General features: G+C 34.6%; 2 protein-coding genes across 3 annotated transcripts in view; one reads left to right on the top strand and one right to left on the bottom strand.

Annotated features, from left to right (window-relative positions):
• IMMP2L (inner mitochondrial membrane peptidase subunit 2) overlaps nt 1-16,077 on the top strand; it is a 466,129-nt gene that overhangs the window by 180,658 nt on the left and 269,394 nt on the right. The window lies entirely within an intron of this gene.
• Nucleotides 11,725-13,851, bottom strand: LRRN3 (leucine rich repeat neuronal 3). Its single transcript, XM_035890907.1, has one exon. The coding sequence runs from the start codon at nt 13,849-13,851 to the stop codon at nt 11,725-11,727; it is 2,127 nt and encodes a 708-aa protein (XP_035746800.1).

Raw genomic sequence — 16,077 nt, 5'->3', positions numbered from 1 at the left:
TGACTGCTGAAGTAGGTGGGGGAACAGACTGCAGAGTTTTCAGGGTTGCAATTTTCTGGCTACACTTGAAATTTGCACTCAAATCCACAGAACAAATCAGCTTTTTTTTCTGTTCCTTTGTTTTTCATGTAATCGAACATTATAAAATGATAACAAATGGCATAGAGGATGATAGTCTGGAAATGAAGTACTTTCTACTTAATGAAGTAGAAAGTAGTTAAAAAGAAGGGCTGCATGCCCACACTGGTGTGATTTTGAGTAAGAACAAACAGTGGATTAATGCTAACTGAGTGAAAGAAATGTGAAGGGTGAGAGAGAGGTTGAAGTTCCTGAAACGAAGAAAAGGAAGTAATTTTGAATTGGAGTCTAACAGCCTGAAAGGCAACAGGGTGATTTAGACATGATAATGTAAATATACATTTGTAAGTGTTGTGACAGTGGACAGTGCTATTCTGGACTTATCAAACTAAGAGCCTGGAAGTCATGGGGATATAGTTCATCCTAGTTTGAGTACTGAAATCCTCTTACATGGCTGTAGAAGAAATAGAATTTAGATAGTGGTGTGCATATGTTATATAATTTAGATATAGATAGGCAAGCTTGTGCAAGCAGGTATTTTAGGAGAAAGCATTGTTTCGTATTTTGGAATGCATTGTGTGGCACATGAATATTCAAGACAGCACTTGGTTGCTAAAAATGGGCATGTGCTTCTCATAAATACCTGCAGAGCATTTATGAAATAAATTACATAAGACTTTAACACTTAAGATTGGTAAATGCTTTAATTTTTTGTAAAGCACAAAACCAGTAGTGAATTGGTAAATTGCATATGACTGCATTTTAGCGTGTTGAGTCAAAGTAATATAAAATGGATTTATATAACTTAATTTTTCTCAGAAGCTATCATTGTATTGCCATTTACGCAGTAGTCTGACTAGCTAGAAAAAAATGCATTTTTTAAATAGCTACCTATGTAATATATATTTACCTATCCCATTTTATAGTAAATGTTAAGGTAAGATTAAATGTTAGGGTAAGATTAAATTAATCTAAGAGAGTATAATTGGTAGTAAAAGTTTAATTTAATTTAATCCTTTTATTACCTGACATATAAAGAAAGACATAGCTGATTACCTGTAGTTTAATGATGGTGGTTACTTTATTATAGTGAGACTAACTTTAAATGGTTGTCTTTTATTTTGCATAGGTATTGGACACTTTCCACTTAATTTAAAAGTGATAATTCTAACTCTCTTTGTAGCCCTTTTATCTTCCATGTAAATGTTAGAATATATAGGAATAGATGATATTCATCATATGGTTGTGTGTCCTGTAAAATCATTCCACCATTAAGTCAAAGCACCGTCTTCTAGCTGTCTTCAGTAGTTTTCAGACAGTAACCCAGTTTCTTTGGTGCTATAAAGTATTCAGATGTATGTTTTTAATTTTAGCTGAAATTCATGCTAGAGACAGAAACAAAAAGACATAAATGTTAACAGCACAGAGTACAATTTCATACAAAAACCTAAGAATTTCTGACAAGATTCTGCCCTCAAATGTTATTCCCAACAGCCATCTCAAGGAATGTGACCTGTGTTCACATGCTAAATGACAAAGCTATAAACCCTTTGACTGGTAAAGTGTAGTATGTGAATGCTAAAATGCTTTCTTTATGGAATCTAGGTCTGTACTGGAAGAAGTGGGTATTGATGAAGGCTATCATCACTGTTTTTTTCAGAAGTAATATTAGATATTTCTCTTTGAGGTTTGTCTGTCTTTGACCAGTAAAAAGCCCATGTTTATTCTACTTTTAAAAGGAGCATGTTCCTTCCTCTCTATTGAGGTTCTGAAGCACAGTTAATTACTACCAGGAAAGCTTTGAGATTTGTTTTTGTGCTTCCTAATTACTTAGTTTGAAAAGCAGGATTCATTCTCTGCTCAGTTTTGTGTTGTCCATGCTGTTGCACACCTCAGTTCGGGCATGCCACACACCTTTTTTTGTCTTGCAGAGATAATCTTCCCATTCATTTATTTATCCTTCAGGGTCTAGTGATCCAGATGGTGTAATTGCTAGGCTTAAAAAGATGAACAAGGTACTTCCGTCATTGTTGTGATGTCACTAGAAACCATATTTAGTGAGTTTAGTCCTTAAAAAAGAACACAAATAGGTTTGGTTTTGCACCTTGATTTCTTCCTTGTCTTCTGTCTTCTGTTGATAGAAGAGACTCTTATTGTCCTACTGGCCCTTGCTCTGGCACCTTGCTCTCAGGTCATCTTAAGTGCTGGAGAGTGAAATAAGTACATGCTTCTGTGGGAGTCCAATTCTTGCTTTTTCATCTGCAGCAATAGTCTGAACTGAATGGATCACCTATGAATACTGTGTTATTAACACAGGACTATTCACGTTTGCTTCCTTATCTGTGTGAACCTGAGAGCTGTGTATCTGGCTAGCAACAATGTTGTCTGATCATGTCCACACTGTGCAAGTACTGACCAGCAGTCTCGGGGTGATGAATGATGCCTTGACATACGGAGATAGAAAGTAATGTTGAGTTAGGCTGTCGAAAGGAATGTATTTCATGATGATGGCTCGGAAAGTAGTTCTGTCTCATGTGTGAACATTTTGAAGCAGAAAGCGGTATCTAGGAGAGGAGCTATAGCCTTCCTTGACCTTTAATTTAGCACTGAGCTATGGAAGACTATCTCCTGTATGTACAGCTGTCCTCAGCACTTCTGTTTTCACTTGAGCTCTAGCCAGGACACACAATGATAACAGTCTTGTATTCAGAGTATTGCTTGGAATTCAATAATCTGTAGATCTTGGTAGTCTCTTTAATAGATAATTCTTGGAAGGAAGAATATTATTGTTTACCATGGCTGTTACATTCTTCTAAGAAGTTACTTCAGTATGGAAGTATTTTTTTGCATATAATTCTCTTACTTTCCTTTCTCTATTTTAGTAGAGAATTCCTACTAAAGGAAATACTGTTTTATGATTGAGGTGTTACGTGACTGTATACTTTGAATGGGTGGGATAGAATCAGTGTATCCAACTTGTGAAGGAAATCCCAAATCTCCGTATTAGGGGGGTCTAAATTGCACTCACCACACCTGAATACATACAGCATGTAGCTTTGTGATTCCCAAAAGCATTATGACTATTTGGAGCACAGCATGACATGTTCATCAACACGAATAATGAACAACAGCTACGTAAGGATAAGGCAGATGGAGTTGTTTTCCACTCTTCTAAACTGTAATGTTAAAAAGAACATCAGCTATTTTAGGATCAGGAATAGGCCATCTGCCCAAATTGTCTGCCCTTTCAGGTTTATCTTGCTCCCATATTATTGTTATTATTTTCATCTAAATATAATTTCATTTTTATGCTTTGTTTCCTTGAAAAATACTTCATCTCATTAACTGATTAGTTTTACACCAGCATTTTCTTTAAGAATTCCAAGTCTTTAATATTTATGTTTTGCTATTCAAATATTTTGCCTCCAAATATGGTGTTTGCTTGAAAATTTTTTTATTAAAACAGACAACATCTGTCCTTACTGGCACCGTTGGAAATGATGTGACAGTCTAGCAACAACAGTGGCAGGAAATAAGCAAAGGACCCACACAGGAATCATGGAAGGGAGAGGAACAGAACATTTGCATCAAGGCAAAGAAAAGGACTTTGGGAAAAGAAGTCTAAAAATAATTGAAGCTGAGAGACCAAAAAAAAAAAAAAAAAGAGCAAGTGAGAGAGATCTGTAAAAAGCATTTTTTAGCTGCCAGAGGAATTTCATTTGTAGTTTTCAGCTTCATTTGAAGGGAGGAATGACTTAATAAAAGATTCAGTTGCTTTGAAGACTGTTGATTTATAGTCTTGAATGTCTTTGTGGGATGCGCTTTAGAAAGAATTAAACATTTTCCAATGGAACTTTTTAAAATCTGAAATTGTTGCTTCAATGAATATCAAATGTTCTACAAGAAAGTCAACATTTAATATCAGCATTTCATTTCAGGTTTTTTATTAATTCAAGTTGTGTAAATACTTGTATTTGTCCTGTCACAGTAATTTAGCAAATGAAAACGGAAGGTTTTCTTCCTAAATGTCTAAAGAAATCATATAAAACCATTTTAATGTTCCAAGAACACTGGAACTTTCTCCCCCTCCCCTTCCCCTTTTTTTCCTAAAGAGGAATGAACTTCATTAACTGTGAAATAACATTTTAGATAAAAATCAGTTCCCATCAAATAGCTAATTTTCTTTGGAATATAATGACATTTCTTTTTGTATGTGGTTGTTCTTTCATAGCTATGTTCCTAAACATAAGCATCTAGAGTTCTTTTTTGATGCCCTGGGATACCATAGATATACATACAGCGTTGACAAAACCTATGAGAGATAGGAGGACATGTCTCCTTTCGAGCAACAACTGAAAGTCAGGAGGGATGCACTGAAAAAATTTCAAAATGAAACTGGATATTTTTGTCTTGTTATAGCTTTGTTTATGTCATTGATCTTCACAGTTTACAGGTTATTTAAATGGTTAGCCAAATAATAAATACTGTAACTATCTGTAAAGTGTATCGACTTTTCATAGGTGAATATACTTTCCTTTTTATGAAAAAAGATATTTATATTATTTTCTTGGCATTAATTAAATATAAAAAATTAGGTTTTGTAGTTGTGATTCCTAGAAATAGAAATTACACTGTCATAGTTTTTGTTTCATTCATGTTTGGTAGCTCTGACAATTGTTCATGATTTCTTAAGCAGCCAAAGACAAAAGTGGTTTGTCCATTATTTGAAAAAAATAGTCCAGATTTATGATCATTTGCCCTTTTTTTTTTACAGTTGGCTTCTTTGAAGATCAGTCTACTTCATTTTTTAAAATTGAAAATGGGAAGGCACTTCAATATAACTGCAGCTTTATATCTCTCTGAGAATACTGTAATTGAGTAGGTAGATGTACACTATGTTTATTTAAAGTTTTTCTTGAGTGTTCAAAATAACAAGTCTTTTAAATATGTTGTCCAATTGGCTTAACCTTCTATCTCTTTTTCAAAACTCTGGCTACAGAAATGGAACACTGCTTAATGTAACCAGAACAATAACATAACCATAGTCAGTCACGTACCATCGGGTCAGTTTTCATTATTCATTACCCGTTCTACTGTATGCTTCTGCTATTTAAAAATGATGCTTGTACATTTTGTCTCAGAATACTGAAGTGCAGCTAATCATGGACAGAATTTAGTCTGATACATTGTATTATTTTCACATTGTCCTATAATACAGACATTGAAGAGGACTCAACCCCTTCAGAATTTTTATTGAATCTGAACTGAATAGCTCAGTTCTCACTACAGGTTATGGTTGTGCTTTTTAATATTCCAATAATGTAATCTTGCTAAGTTTCAGTAATAACTCAAATTGAATTTATCCATATAAATGAGTAATTACACTTCTCTTGTTTAATAGCCAACTTCTAGAGTTGTCATATGGGAAATGAAGTTTGGTTGCTTTTTTTTTTTTTTTTTAATCTTCACAAACTTTGGCATCTAGGTTAATTTTTGTTCTCAGTGTCTTGATTTTATGTTTACTGAATGTTTAAATAATCTTTCTCTTGTTTTGGTAATCCTTTTCTTTTTCTGTTCTAGTTTAGCATTTTCCCTGAGTATCTATTTAGCCTTTTCCTGAGATTGGTTCCCATTATTTCCAATGGTATTAAACTGGAAGCTATTGAAATTACACATTCGGTATGTCAACTAACTCACAGAAACAATTGGTTTGGAAGGTCAACCCATATTCCAGAAAGATGCATCTTTTTTTCCTACCTAGCAGTTTATTCCAACATCCTTCTACTGTTGCTCATGGGACTCAAAGGTGTTCTAAAACCATCACTTGTATCTATTGCTTCCCCAACAATTTAATTCAAGATGTTTTTCTGTAAGCTATGTTGTGATGAAGTCTCATGATCTTCAGTAGGCAACACCAGTAATTTTTTACTCTGGATATGTTTCTAGTCATCTTGTTTCTTACCTGTTTAAAAACTGCATGCAACTGTCAATCTGTTTCCAAGCACATTTTCTGATATGTAGCATGAGGTGAATTGTTAGTCTTGGTTTGTCTCTAGTGGCTTGTGTTCAATGGCTATCTATCATCTTCTCTATTCCATTTAACAATATTCAAAATGTCTTCTGTAGTTTTCATACTGAACTTCTCATACTTACTGTACATGTTCTGCTATGTAAAGTTTCTTGTCTTGTCAGTGCCATACCTCCACTCTAGTTTTATTCCATTCAGTTCGTTAATAAGAGTTGTTTTCTTCCTTAAGTCTGACAGAGTGATACTTTTCATTTTTTTCTTTCTAAAACCTCAATTCTTCTGGTACTGTCTAGTATGTGAGCTTATTTTCTAGACTATATAGGCACCTTTTTCTAAAATGTTTCTTCTGGTTTCAGATAACAAAGAATATTTATATTGTTGATCATTGTGTCTCTTCTATTACTAGCCAGCGCAAGACTGAGGGAAGAATCTCCATTTCTTTCTTACGTTATCTTGAGGTCGCTACTTAAGGTTACAGAAGCAGAATTAATTTTATTAGTGAATTTGGGAAATTGAAAATTCCTTTTAGCATGTAAATCAAACATTTATTCTGTGATCTTTTATCTAAGTTTTTTTAGCTACTATTTGGAGTTATGATTTCATATCATTGTAGCTAAACCAGACACTTAAATATACATACGTAAGTTAGAATTTGGCTGTGTTAGCTGATGGGATATTGGAATTGATCTTTTTTAATGTTTTACCAGGAACTGAATGCTTAATCGTTTTATGAACAGAACACTAGTTTTCCGTCTAGTGGCTGATACAAAGAAGTAAGGTAACTGAATTAAAAAAATTAATTAAAAAGTCTTTTCAGTCTTATGTTTTGGGTATTGCCTAGCCAGACATTTCAAACGCTCATGTCTGCCTTCTCTTTCATTAGTACCATGTTTTAGAATGAGGCTTGCTGTCAAACGCCAAGATAAAGTTAATCTATTTCTGAGCTACTATTTTCTGGTTTGAATAATCAGTAAGTACTGCTTTTAATGCATTGGATTCCTGAGAGAAAACTATTAAATAAATAGAAAGACAGGTGTGTAACAATGCTTTTCTGTGTTTCTGAGGAAATTAAATATAGCTTGTTGTCAGTTCCTACCTCCGTTAAAGACAGTAAATATCCCACCTAATAGAAGACAGAAAAATGTTAGCCCTACACCTTGTGTGGAAAAAAACCCCCTTCCTCTAAATGAAGATATTATTGAAAAGTATCTTATGCAACAGTTCTTCCTATAACTTTTTAACAGATTCTACTTTGCTGAAAAAGTTGTTCGATTTTTTGGCATATGTCTGTGGAGTGATATAAGTTAAAAATACACTAAGCTATTAAAGCTAAAAGGTGGATTTATTACTTTCTAAGGTTTATTGAGTAGTATATCTGGGGAATGAACAGCTATCCATTTTTACACACAGCTACACAAGAATCCCACTGCTCACCTGTAGCTTCTGTGGGGATTTTAACATAAAGAATGTCTTTGGTCAGGGAGAAATAATAAATCTTTTTAGAGATTTGTTAGGCTAATATAATGGAGATGTTTCTGTGTAGATATTAAAGAAGTTATATTTATATGGGTAGTAGGTGATTCATAGTACTGCTGTTGAAAGCATTGCTGTATGTTCTACAAGATACTACTTCTGTATAGTAAATAAAATAATGCAATACAGATATAATGAAATATAGGTCTGCAGACAGGCTAACATGTTGCTAATAGAACAGTAGTACTTCACACACACACACAGAAGTGTATATAATAAAATGATCGAACAACCATTCACTGAACAATATACATGTAGAAATCTAAGTGTGTTTAAATAGCCTCACCTCCAGCATGCTTTTTGCATTTAACGTGTTCTTACAGTAAATAGAATTTGATCAAAAAAAAATCACTAAACTTACATTTATGTTAGAAACATGTAAAATTTCACTTTAAAGGTATTTAAAATCTCAGTAGAATACTGAAGAATTTTAATACTGTTGGCATATAAGTTCGTGAATAAATGGATGTTGATATTGACTTGCATGTGCTAGTAAGTATGTCTTTTTAAAGTTTTAATCTGAATCTGCAAGCATTTCTTTCTGTAGATCCTTTGGTAAGAGTGAGAACTCTTTGAAGGGATATCTCTGTTCTCATTATTGCAGTTGTATTCCTTCTTTGTACCCCATCAGTTACGCACCCCTACCAAATCACAACTGTTTTATTCTATGAGTCACTAAAAATTCTGTGATCTCGTAACCTATTGTAGAGACACTGTTGACGCTGTTCTTATAGACATTTTTCTAGCATTTCTAAAAGTTTCACTTCTAAGTGATAGCAGTGAAAGCACATTTGCACAAATTAGAAATATATTACTACATGATGGTTAGTTACAGAAGATACATCTTGGTATGCTGAAAAAAAAAGCTCAGCATGTTCTTTCAGAGAATGGAAGGTATAAAGTTGCAAAATGGCTTAATCAAGGTCATGTGAGAGGAGGATTGTGAAGCTTAATTCAAGAAAATGCAGTTATATTTCTCTTTGGGATATAAATAAAATCATTTATGTCTTAACAATTAGCAACAGGATAATACATTTCTTCTTAAAATGTAAGGTATGTTTTCATTTGATACCAGTATAAAGTATCAAACAATTCAAATATTTGTGAGATATATCTAGTTATATTTCAGCTCTCAGAAGTTTAGTATGAGAATCATAGAATCATAGAATCATTTAGGTTGGAAAAGACCTTTAAGATCATAAAGTCCAACCGTTAAGCTAACCCTGCCATCTCACCACTAAACCGTGTCCCTAAGCGACTCGTCCTATATATAGAATTTTTCTATATAAAAATGCATTTTGTCTGCCAACATAAAATTTTAGTGAGATATTTAAAAAAAATAAATGAAGCCTGTACTTATTCTGTCAGGAGAAAAGGTCTTCTTTTCAGTGCTCCCCGTCAGACTTGTATTCATGTGCTGTTTTGTAATATTGTGAAGAGAGGTTTTTATCACAGAATCGTAGAAGCATAGAATGCTTTGCGTTGGAAGAGGCCTTTAGAGGTCATCTAGTCCAGCCCCCCTGCAGTGAGCAGGGACACCTTTAACCAGATCAGGTTGCTCAGAGCCATGTCCAACCTGGCCTTGAATGGTTCTAGGGATGGGGCTTCCACTACCTCTCTGGGCAACCCGTTCCAGTGTTTCACTGCCCTCATTGTAAAAAATTCCTTCCTTATATCCAGTCTAAATCTACCCTGCTTCAGTTTAAAACCATTACTCCTTGTCCTGTCATAGCAGGCCTTGCTAAAAAGATTGTCCCCATATTTCTTATAGGCTCCCTTTAAATACTGAAAGGCTGCAATTTAGACCTTTTTTTTTTCCTGAAAAAAATTAGATTCGAATTTCTAAGCTCTAAGAGTTATAAATTCTAAATGTAGCTTGATTCCAAAGGTAAACATGCACAATATACCTACAAGTTCCTGCTTTTTTTTTCTCTGCTTGGTGATGGGTCCCACTTGAGGGACCCAAGTCTCAAGGAGCAGCTCCACACTGGAAGCTCTATCCATGGTTCTGGAACCTGCGGTGCCATCGCAGAATTTCCCTGTTCAATTTCAATGTGCCTTTGTGTGCGATAGTGATTCGTCAGGTTTGTAAACTTCCTTCTTCAGTGAAACATATCAAGTCTATGAATATCCTAAGTTCTGGTAATTTAAAATTAGCATCATGTTCTTCTTTCTGCCTTTAACAACTTTGAAAATTACCTTTACATAATTTAAAAATCCTGGGATTTAACTAGAAAAAGGACATCTTTAGCATGAAATCAAGTTATTCATTAGTACTAGGTGAAACAAAGTTATTTTTCCATGTTATAAGGCTTTATAGACCAATAATATTTTGAAAGTATGCGGAAAACTATAAATAACTGGAAATGTTAATGTCTGAATACAAGCAGTAACTCTTCTGTTAATGACTAAATACAAGAAGAAACCCTTCTTCTTCTACCTACAAAAATTCAGTCATTGATTCCACAGAAATATGTACTTCAACAAAGTCTAGAAAGATAAAATATATATTTTTATAGAGTTTAAAAAGTGTTAAAGTCTACTAAAGGCTTACAAGAAATGTTTGTTACTCCTATTTTAACTTTATAATTCAGGCTACCTATGCATTCTGTGGATATTTACTTCCTTAAGCACAATATTCAGAGATAACAATTTTTTCTTCATTCTTGCTATTTGATTTCATATATGTGAACCAAAATAACATAAAACTTTTGCTGTTGCCTTCTTTGTCAGGAGGTACCACATCTTTTCATTGGGTGTCTTTATGGTCAGATGTCTTTCCTCTGCTGGGCTTAGGAGTAGTCACTTTTTCCATCCTAACAGAATTGGGTTTAGCTTGTAATCAACATTCCCATCAGCAATTTCATGTGCACTTTTGCTTCTTATGGGCCCAGTCATACTCCCGTGAAAACGTTAGCTTCAATATGAGCAGTCAGCTATTTATTGTTCTCTTTTTGTGTTGTTTCTATTCATTTCTACTAATAATGTTTCTGTTAGTCATTTATTGCTTGTTACAGTGTGAAAGCTGAGGAGGGTTACAAACTAGTCAGTTGTTATTGCTGAACAGAAGTGTGCAGGTCCAGAAAGAAAACCTTAGTATCATTTAAACTGTTCAAGATATCTGAGTTCCCTTTATGGCCAGCCTAAGGTTTAGACATTACTAATCACTGAATTACCCTTTTGACTGAAGACAAAATACTGGATTTATGTTATCTGAGTCTAAACATTACATTCAATTTTCAGGCTTCTGGGAAAATACCAAAGCAGCTCAAGACTTGCTATTATCAGCAGCTAACACTCTATTTCCCTATCAGACTTATGTCTCCTTCCCACCTATCTTCTCTCTTCTTCTTTCCACAATAAGGAACCTGTAAAATGTTTGTTATTATTATGGGTAAGTACTTTATACAAATATTTATTGTGTGGTTTATTGCAGTTATAGAGCCTAAAACCAGCAAAAATATCCTATGTGCTCAGATTGTCATTTTAACAAGAGAATATGTAAGGAGATATTTTATCAGACATTAGAATGAGTTTGTTTATTGTCAGACAAGAGCTCCGAGAATGTTTTTTTTTTTTTTTAGAAACAAACAAGCGAAAAACTATTTTGATTTTAATCAAAAATGTATTTTCCTCATAAAAAAAATTCACGTACTCACTGTGTCTACTCTACAGAGTTTGTCCATTTCATTACACCATGTGTCAATCCTAGTATATCTGTTCACTGCAAAAACTCGTGGCTAGTGTGTGTAATACAGCACAGGAGGAGGTATTGCTCAGTTCCACTACTTTTATATAATAATTAAAAAAAAATACAGAAAATGTTCTTGGCTACTTGCACTGTATTCCAGACTTAAAAGTCCCGTTAAAGTTCTAGAAAATGAAGTTAGTTGTATTTGGTTGGTAGAATACCCTTAGAAGTCAGATTCTCTTATGCTGAGTCAGTACCTATTCCCATTTGTTGGCAGCAGCAAAGTCCAGGCATCTAGTTCCTAAAAGAAATACTTTTTCATGTTGCCTTTTTATTCAGCACAAATGCATTCATGTGCTTTTTATTTCAGAAATTAAGTGTTATACTGACATATTTATGACATATTGGTTGGTACACCTATTACAGTTGCTTTTACTTCCATTGCTGTGCTTTTTTCTTTGCCCATGTCCCAAAGACTGATTAGAGGAGGATAAAGCTCGTTGAGTGAAAAGGATTGTTTCTTCAGATAATTCTTTAGATAGCTGTGTCCAACGTCATAGTTCATCTCTCGTGAGATGCAACTGTAGAGATATATCACAGAGATGATTCCCAAAAGAGCACCAAGGCAGGCAAGGAATCCTATTAAGTTGCTCTTTTCGTAGCCTTTCGTTGCCACGTCCAGTCCTTTTGTGGTTACGTTGACACATTGTTTCTTGTTCTGTGAATAGATAGTGGGAATATCTATACAAATTTTGTATTCAGTTGATGGATTTAGATGCGTAAGATTATAGACCTTTATATCAGATGGTATTCGAGCGCTCTGTGCAGCCTGAGAGTTTTCAGCTTTCAGAAAGGCTGTCCATCTAACACTGGATTTCAGAATTTTAGAACTTGTTTTCCATGAAACCAAGACAGAATTAGATTTTATATCTTTTATTTTAATATTCAAGGATCCATTGCTGTCCTGAGGAAAAGAGCCATCCACTTTAATCATAACTGACTTTAGGTCTGCCCCAACTAAATTTGTTGCTATACACGTGTATAAGCCACTTTCTTTTTGTGTAACATCACTTATGTCTAATGTTCCTTCAGAATGAATGTAGTATTTATTAGAAATAGTATTAGGCAAAAGTTTGTGTCCTGATGGTGTTATCCAGTAGATTTCAGGTTCTGGTTCTGCTGTTGCTCTGCAGTGTAAGGAAATATGGCTGCCAGTTTTTAAATCCAGAGTAGATGGAAAACTTTCAGGAGCTATCAGGGGGAGACAGATTTCCATCATTTCCCGGAAGTGTATCTGTCTCACATTCTGGCCTTGGAATTCAGGAGGGTCTACACAAAACAGGGACTCTGGCTCCATGAAGCGAATGTTTGTTTTATTCATGTTAATCCAGCGGATGACACAATCGCATCTAATGGGATTGCTGTGTATACTGACTTCTTTGAGGTTAGGCAAGGATTCTATTGTACTGCGGTACAGGGCACTCAGCGCGTTGCTGTTGAGCATCAGCGATTCCAGCTTGGGAAGTCTGTAGAATGCATTTGGATGAATGTATGATAATCTGGGGTTATTGGTAGCTTCTATTTTTCTTAAATCTGGCAAATTATCAACAGCAAGACTATCTATAGAAATGAGTTCAGGCATGTTATTAATTCCTAACTCTTTTAGGTGCAGCATATTGCTAAAATCTCCTCGTCGTATTCTGTTAATGGGGTTCTTATTTAGATCCAGAAATTTAAGATTTGTAGCCTTTTGAAGAGCAACGTGGGGCACTCTAACAAATCTGTTGTCGTAAAAGGAGATGCTTTCTAAATTGTCAAGGCCAACCAAAGCATTGTCTGGTATTTCAGTGAGATTTATGCCTGCTAAAACTAGGCTGCGCAGATTGATAAGAGGTTTAAAGTTCATATCTTCAATTCTGATTATTGGGTTTTCTCCAATCATGAGAATTTCAAGATTAGGAGTAGCTTCAAACCACTTCCTGTTGATCATCTGCAGACCATTTGAATTGAGATGAAGTCTGAGAAGATTATTGAGGCCTATGAAAGCTCCCGGTGCAATCACAGAAAGCAGGTTATGATTAATATAAAGCTCTTGTAAATTTTGGAGTCCAGAGAGACATTCTTCAGGGAGTTCAGTAAGTTTGTTTTCTTCAAGGTACACTGAAAGCAACTGTGGTACCTTTATAAGATTAATACTGGTCACTGAGGATAAATTGTTCTGAGATAAATCTAGACCAGTTAAATTCACTGGGAAGTCTACTGAATGTTCAATTTTTGCAATATTATTAGTCTGTAGAAGTAGAACCTGTGTGTTGGCAGGCAGTCTGGCTGGAAAATTAAAAAGGCCTAAATCATTGCAGTCTACTGTTGGAGCCTCCATATACACAGACCTGGGAGTGAACCATGGTCTGATCTCACATATACATGACTCTGGGCAGTCTGCTTTTTTTTCTACAGCTTGTACCAGTGCAGTGATAACTAGGCCAAGTAGAAAATTAATTTTGAGTTGCATGTCCTTCATCTTAGCTCAAATGTTCAGAAAAGTAACAGACCCTTTAGTATTCCACAGTTATGGTTTTGGAATTCAGTATGACCTGGTCAATTGATTATACACACACATGCATTTGTCAAATGATGATCGCAAAAGACTTTCTTCCTGAGGATAAGTGGTAAATTTGTAACCGACTTGTCCAGTAGTAAGAGGCATTTTGTGGCAATGAAGGTCACTCTGTCCTTGATGACATAAAATTGATAGGCTTTGTGAAGATGAAGTATGTATAGATGGTCATAGGAGATTAAGCAATTCATTTATTTAGTAGTATTAACTTCAAATCCCATGATTGATTAGTGTTTGCAGGAATGACAGGATGACCTAAAATATAAGAAGAGGAAATAATTAGTATAAGAAACTATAAAGTTATAAATTAATTTAGCCATCTTTTGCTCTCTAATGTTAATTATTGCAAGTAAGAAAAGAAAATTACTGTGGTGCCTAGAGTATTGTAGTGGTATCCAGATAGCATAAATGAAGTTAATATAGTAATATATCTTCAGACTTGTAGCTTGTCATACATCCAGTGGAGCATTGCTCTACAGAAAGATGAAGATCCACAAAGTATAAAGCAAAATATATCAGTGAGATTTTTCTACATATTTTATGCTCCTTTAAAATATTTTCTTTTTTCTTTCAGTTATCACTAGAAGCAGACTGAGTTCTGTTGGCTTTGAAAATGTAAACACTGAGCAAAATTCTACAGAGCATGAATATTTAACTTTTGAACATGAAGTTTATAAATATAAAGAACATAATTTATGTCTAATCAAAGGAAAAAGGAATGGTTGGATTAATACACATTCCTAATGATGACATTCTTAGTCAAACCTGTGAGATATTTATACAGAAATATACAAAATTGATAATCCACAGCTTTTATCATTTTCTAATTCTTTTTGTAGTCTCTGTTTAGGAAGAAAACCTGTTTTTTTCTTTAAAGCGATAATTAGAAAGAAATATGTACCTCATAATAAATAGCTCATCATCTTGGCAAATTCAGGCTAATTACTGGCTTGCTTAATTTGGCTTCAATAACTTCAATTGCAAAGAATAATAATAACAGAAAAGTGTCTTTAGAGTGATAAGAAGGGAAAAAAAAATCTACACCAGCAATTGTGTCTTTGCTCTGTAGCTCTGCAAGAATCTGAAATTTGCTATTAAGTTACAGATTGTCTTCATGTCCAAAATTATAGTGGAGACTGAAGCCTTAGCATCTTGAAGCATTGAATGTGTCCTTTCCAGATTTTTGGTATGAACTTGCTTTTTTAGGGAGGGGGGGAGAGGGGAGGAGTCTAGTATGGGTGTACATTCTGTTCCAAGCCATACAATTCAAAAGTTTCTGTGCTTTCGTATATGAAGTAGTACATATTAACTGCTTCATTTTCTTCATAATATAGACTTTGCGCTAACTTTACATGGACTTTGTCTCAGAAGACTTTCATACAAATACATATTTATGCCCTTTCTCCCCTTGCCTCTGGTGTTAAAATTCGCAGTGACATTGTTTACAAACTGTAAGATAAGATCAATGCTTCATTGACATTGATAAATAACTTTTGAGGTGTTGCTGGCATAGGTAGACAGAATTACAAAAGTCAAGTGTCAAGGATTTGGATTTTAGGTTTCCTTTCTAGGCCCAGGAGGGCTGGGCATATTGACCACGTAGGAATTCCATATCAGCTCAGAGGAAAGGTGTTGGACCATGTCAAGTGACATCAGCATCGGGCCAATTTGTAGTACATTTGGCAAGTCTTTGAGGCTGCTGTTTGTGTTATGTACGTTTAAGGACATTTAATATTTTACTTTAACATGTAAGCGTATTAATAAAGTGAACAGACAATGTGTGAGATAAACATACAGAAAACATTCTGCTGTTTTGAGGATTAATAATATGTTTTTATGCAAATGGCCCAGTTTATACTGAAATGCAAAGACATGCTGACTGAAATAGTAAAAATGTAATCTGTTCCTTTGTTCTGGGAAATGAGATGAACTTGAGGCTTTCAGAAAAATAAAGGCTTGCATTGGACTGTTAATGCCTATGACTTCCTCTTGATTTTGCCACCAGGAGGCAAGGTGATACACCTATATGGAGTACTGTTCCATTTCCTAAAGATTTCGGTAGAAATCATTCTATGCCAAATGCACAGATGTAATTTACTATATAGGGAGAAAATAGGATGCCCATGGTGG

The sequence above is a fragment of the Egretta garzetta genome, unplaced genomic scaffold (genome assembly GCF_000687185.1).
Source record: "Egretta garzetta isolate BGI_Z169 unplaced genomic scaffold, ASM68718v1 scaffold503, whole genome shotgun sequence".
NCBI lineage: Eukaryota > Metazoa > Chordata > Aves > Pelecaniformes > Ardeidae > Egretta > Egretta garzetta.
This window is presented reverse-complemented; position numbering and strand designations above follow the sequence as displayed.

Excerpts from the sequence above, each read along its gene's own strand:
- LRRN3 (XM_035890907.1), bottom strand. The coding sequence starts at position 13,851 with ATGAAGGACATGCAACTCAAAATTAATTTTCTACTTGGCCTAGTTATC.